This window comes from Entelurus aequoreus, linkage group LG13, assembly GCF_033978785.1.
Source record: "Entelurus aequoreus isolate RoL-2023_Sb linkage group LG13, RoL_Eaeq_v1.1, whole genome shotgun sequence".
In the NCBI taxonomy this organism is placed as follows: domain Eukaryota; kingdom Metazoa; phylum Chordata; class Actinopteri; order Syngnathiformes; family Syngnathidae; genus Entelurus; species Entelurus aequoreus.
In genome coordinates this window covers 54,163,614-54,169,613 of record NC_084743.1, presented here as the reverse complement: position 1 = coordinate 54,169,613, position 6,000 = coordinate 54,163,614, and the positions used below count along the sequence as shown (strand labels likewise).

The window sequence follows — 6,000 nt, the reverse complement described above, 5'->3', positions numbered from 1 at the left end:
CAGAGGTACTGTAATAAAGATAATAATGCATAATTCATGCTTAAAAATAGATTGACTCTCTTACATAATGAATAGATGATTTGATAAAAGCATGTTAAAAGTCACGTGGCCTGTTAAAAACTACAAGACACGGGTGCCATTTGAAAGTATATGCAGCACAATGTGGTAAATATTCAAAAACATGTTTTTATTAGAAAATCACTTATAAAAGCTCTATGTCAAAGTGTATCTACAAAAAAATGAAATACTTTAAGCTTTAAACTTGACATCTATACACATTGCTCAGTGTTACATCAACAGTAGAAAAGTACAAAAGTATTTTTTTGGTTATTTTACAGTCACTTGGTGGATGATACATGGCTTGTAACAACGCATTATGCAAGAACGATGCAAAACTGTAATACATTTTCACCTCATTATGTAATAATGCCACATTGTGTAATTCAATTTGTGTATGCATATTCTTAAAAAGAATAAATCTAAATATCATACTGCTAATTAAAGTGGAAAAAAAAAATGGCCATCGCGATGCCTTGATTTTTCAGTCTGTGGCCCTTAGTGAAAAACGTTTGGACACCCCTGAGTTTAGTTGAATTCCCTCATAACAAGTTAGTACAAAATGTGTCAAAGTTTATAGTGAAATGTGTTCAAGAAGTTGATTACAAAATGTGGCGTTATTACATGAGGTGTAAAACGTATTACATAATGCGTTTCTGCCAGGCTCACCGGATAGTTTGCATTCAGAGGTTTTTCAGATCGAAACTGTGCACTCCCACACTGCATACGTATGCTCCAACACCAGCGAGCAGTATATATTACTTTTTGATTCAAGTAAGTAACAAACTGCAGTTAACTAGTGTTAAGAGTGGATTTTAGAAATTACTGTGACCCCTCAGTTTGCTGCGTCAGTGCGTTTAACTCCATCGTATGAATATTTCTGGACAAGGCAACACTTTTGATCACCTTTCAAGGGCTTGGTTGTCCTATTCAGAATTGTTCAAACAGGACATCCGTCCCCTTTTCCTTCTATTCATGATGACAGCGTGCATGATGTCAAACGAGTACACCGTTGATCATAATCCACATGAAGCCATTTAGGAAAGCACGCCCGCTCCCTTCTTTCTTCTGTCAGTTCCCACCACCTTCTCAGTCCGAACCCATATCGTCTTCGCTGCTGTCGTCGCCTGAGCTCGGACCCTCTGAGGAGGAGCTGGAATCTTTCGTGCTGGGATCTGAGATCATTCCGTCTGAACTGTCAATCTCTATGGACGTCTGTGATAGGTACAGGTGGATGGCCCTCATTGGGTGGCTAAAGAACACAGGGAGACGTGCGCCAGGAAAGGGGTCGAGAGCAACATAAACACACGCACACGCACACACACAAATATAAACATGCACGGGACAACACAGACAATGAGGACAAGACGCAGAAAAGCAGATGAAACAAACAGCAGGGGGCAAATATTAGAGTCGCACGGTGTAAACAAAACAAGCAACTGTCCAAATGTACATTTAGTTTTGACCACCACCTCTGTTTAGTTTAGCCATTTTTTCCTCAACGCAGCACCCTAACCAAGATACAATTGTCACAGGGGAGATCTGAAAACCCAAGAGTGCAAAGTGATACCCAAGCAAGAGGAAGACATGTTTGTCGTTGCTCCAAACATACAAGTGATGCGCAGTAGTTGAAAAGTGTGGATTCAAACAGCACCTTGAAACAAACAAAAAAAAAAAAAGACCAGCAATGGCGCCGTAACAGGAACATCATCCTGGGAACGGAAGTACAGCAGTGCCTCAATTTTAGAGTGTTTTGAGAAAATTGTCATGCTTTAAGGTGCAAGCAAAAATTTAAGTTAGGAACATCCCCGCCATAAGTTGGCGTGGCAAATTTTTAAAGTGCACCCCGTAAGATCCGCATCAAAACATTAGCTTATGTAGCTAGAGGGGCAATAATTTTGTTTTTTCCAAACATGGGAAGGAAGAAAGTGAGTGAAGGTCAGTGCTGACAAGAAAAGCAGATAATTATTGAATTAAAAAAAGAAGTCGGTCAAAAACACGGCAGTGCCGGGCCGCCTATGGTGGGTCAGATAGTACGGAATAAATACATATTCAAATAACAGACTTAAATGTGTCATTAATTAATTTTAATGCAATACATATGCATGCTATTAAATATCATTAATTAATTTAATAGAAAGTACATTTAATTATTTAATTAGTTTTTCAATATTGAATAAATTATTTTTTTTATTCATTATTGATTTCATTATGTGATGCTTTATTTAATGAAGCTGTGTCAGCGTCATGAATAATTGCATTTACTATTTAATTAAATATTGAAATAATCAAATGATTAAATAATTAAATGTACTTTTACTTTAAATAAATCCAAGGACATTTAATAAAATATTTACGTAATTGATTCCAATTATAATTAATTAAAGACACATTTAAGTAATTATTGAAATATTGATTTAATTGTGTCCCATTTGACCCTCCATGGTCGCCAATTTGGCAAAGCAGTTGGAGCGTATCAATAACGCCAGCCAAGGACGTTAAGATAATATCTAAATGGCGGACATTTATCCATGAAAATATGGAGAAGCTGCTGATGGTGTGTTTGACAGAGAAGCAGCTGGAAGGAGTCCACTCTCCAAGGTAAATACTATACTTAATTATATTACTTCATAAAGCTACTATAGCTGTTAGTACTACATTCTATTGTTTTTATACAATATTTCAAAAGGGATGTTACATGTGTTGTTTTGATAGGGTGGGGCATGCACCAATTAAATTGATGTCAATTAATTAAATGTTGAGCTCGTAAGTTGAGGTACTACTGTACTCATGTATCGTTCCACAGCTCCTAATGTTGATGTTAAAGTATTGCATCTATATTGCACTGCATCGGCATGTTACTCTTTGAAATGTATTAGTAGGAGTGGCAAACAGCAGGAATACAACATTGTTCAAACGCCACATCATCAAAGCGTTTACTCTAAACAGGAAATAGTTTTGGAAACCTGTGTAACTAAACAAAAGATGATGTTGTGAAAAAGAAATGGTTTTGGAAACCCGTGTAACTAAACAAGATGATGTTGTGAAAAAGAAAAACATGACACAAGTGAAATTCACATTGCGACATTGAAAACGTTGACAACTAAGTGTGTGTGTAAGCACAGTCGGGCATTTTTTCAGTGTCTTCACTTTACTGCAAGCTGCCCATCAATGGTCCATGTTTGGATCCAAATAATGTGGTTAAAGAGGGAGGAAGAAGTTTAATGTCCAGCAGGAAAGAGAGTCCCCAGGAAGGAGCGCCACAAGCCCCATAGTCAGACACGGAGCGAGAGAGGAAGTCTATGATTATTCCGTTCCTCTCTCTATCCCCCATATGCCCTCTTACTCCCGGGTCTTACCACACTGTAGGATCTTTTTTTTCTTTACGAGGAGCCTCCACTTCCCCTTCCCGCCTCTGTCTCTTCCTCTTGCATCTTCGACAGGACACGATGATGATGAGGAGAAGAACCACAACAGCGATCCCGCCCCCGACGGCGAACGCTAGCAGCAGAAGCTCAGAGAAGGAAGCTGGGGAGGAAAATACAACACAAGTCTGTGTTTAGTATCACCCAACGGCAGGTGTTATCGACAACAACACTGTTTTCAGTACAGGCAAGGATGATACAGTACATTAGTATTAGTATTTACCTGATTGGGTCCAGGACCACACAAAAATATTTGCTTCGTCATTTTGTATTTTCTGCAAAAGTTGAGTTAAAGTTAAGGTTGCAAAAAGAGTTTAAATCAAGAGTGTCATGGTTGTTCACATTATAAACTTGTGTTGCAAATATCTTCTCTTTTGTGGAATTCCCATGTGATACCATTCCCAAAGCATACCCCTCCCCCAAAAAAGCATTTATTATTTTATTCATTAAAACAGTGTTTAACCATAGGACCAGGGCCCATTGTTGCGCCAACAACGCCTCCTAAAGGGCCGCCAAATAACTTCTCAGTTGTGGTCTGTATGCGTCGCAGAGGCACTCCGTTGTAATATACTTTTCCACCACTTGTGGCAGTAATGACAATGTCAAACAAACAGAAGAAGTCTGGAGCTTAAGTCAGAGAGAAGTTTATTAAGCGCAAAAATTATGACTAAAGTGGTGAAGCTGAATTTTCATATGTACTGTGATTTTATTGACAGTTTATTTAGAAAACATATTCATTAATAACTTAGATCATTTGACAATGTTTACCTGTTAAACTGTAAGTAGGTTAGATATGATTATTAGATGTCATTAAAATCAAGAGTAAGATTACTATTAATTACTATTTTTCACTACAGATGAGGTCAAAAGGGTAAAGAACCCCTGCAATAAAACATTATTTTCTGTGTTATTCTGTGAAGGGATTTCTTTGTATGCAGCCACATTTTCCTAACATAATTAGGAATGTTCCTTCCGATCAGGGTTTTATGCTGACGATTCCGATCATCGATTAGTGATATCGTCCGATATCAAAACCAACTACAAGTATTACTGTACCTATAAATGTTTTTTCTTTTTTATTACTTTATTGCAATGGCTTTACAAAATTATACAATATTTTGCTTATCCTTTAACATTGCTTTTTTTTTTTAAATACCCAAAATTATAGTAAATGCCATGTATTAAAAAATGAAATAAGTAAAGAAAAAGTAAGAGAATACTGATAAATTATAAGCACTTTTCATGTCATCCTCGCCGGTTCCAAGTCCTACATGGCGGTCAAAGTGTCCCGACTTGTCATATTGTCTCCTCAGCCATCTACTCTCCAGGTGAGAGGCATGATTTATGATCTACAATAAATTTACAGGGAGCAAGGAAGCAGCAGACCACTTGATAATGTAAACAGAGAGACACGGACACGTAATGTGTGTAAGACTAGAAATGTGTGTACACAGATTAAAATGTACTCCACCTGAAATCTTTCAATTGTTACAGTAGAAAGGAGATTCATATGGCCCCATTTGTCGCGGCTTACCTTACATATGGAACGTGACAAATTAGGGGTGTGCACTATCCACTTGAGCCGCCAGTTGAGTGTGTGAATATCTTAAAGTGTGTTTTGTGGCAATTCCACCCTTGACCAAAGGGTTAGTTGCTATGTAGAGTGGCACTTTCCATGATTTTCAGCAGACTGCTCTGCAAAAATGATCAACCCCCCACCTTCCTCTTACACGTTCCACCCAAGAATGGGGCCAAATAAATCCCTTCTCTAATGCATGTAGGCAAATCTATGTTTTGATAAACACCTTGGTCGCACTGTGAGTTTAATGTATATGTGATGACAAAAATCGGACATTAATACGCAAATTAAATTCCCTTTCTGTAATGCTCTACATTCCCCATTTATTTGCCTTTTTTTTGTGTTGGTCGAAGCAAATGTTCCTGACAGAAACCAGACAGCAGCTGTTTAAATTAAATTGGATTTGTCTTGTGAAATTATTTATTTTCAATAATATCAAATTTGAGAGAAATAGGGTCTTTCGCACCCCATATTGCTGAGATAATGCTAACCTGTAGTGACAACACGTAGTCGAATCTCTCCAACAGTGCCGTGCACATCTGGCGGGTTCTTTACTTGGCACATGTAAGTGCCATTGTAGGTGAACTTCACTTCTTGAATTATGATGGAGGCATCACCGCCCATGACATCACCTGCCCAGGTGATTCGCCTCCTGAAAATGCCCTCTATTGGAGGGTAAGGCTTCTGCTGGTAGTGAAAAACCTAAAAGAGAAACTGTGATTTGTTTAAAACATAAAACAGCACACACATGATTGCATAAGCTGGTAAAAAATAGTTCATAGAGGATAACAAAAATCAATAGTAAGACAATTAACAGTGAAATAAAAAGAAACATTGAGTGTGGAATAAATGTCAAACTCCTGGTACTATTTAAGAATCAACAACCATTCTTACTAAGGGTGTTAGATTATCATTAAAAATATAAATATTTAAATTGTG

At 37.6% G+C, this 6,000-nt stretch overlaps 1 protein-coding gene across 1 annotated transcript in view; it reads right to left on the bottom strand.

The window, feature by feature from the left end:
* Positions 1–457: 457 nt before the first annotated feature.
* LOC133663520 (myelin protein zero-like protein 2) overlaps positions 458–6,000 on the bottom strand; it is a 56,819-nt gene continuing 51,276 nt past the window's right edge. The window contains exons 3-5 of the mRNA XM_062068047.1: positions 5,553–5,763; positions 3,417–3,585; positions 458–1,309 (exon numbers count right to left, since the gene is read on the bottom strand). Coding sequence (XP_061924031.1) covers positions 1,147–1,309; positions 3,417–3,585; positions 5,553–5,763 — 543 coding nt within the window. The 3' untranslated portion in view covers positions 458–1,146. The remainder of the gene's footprint in view (positions 1,310–3,416; positions 3,586–5,552; positions 5,764–6,000) is intronic.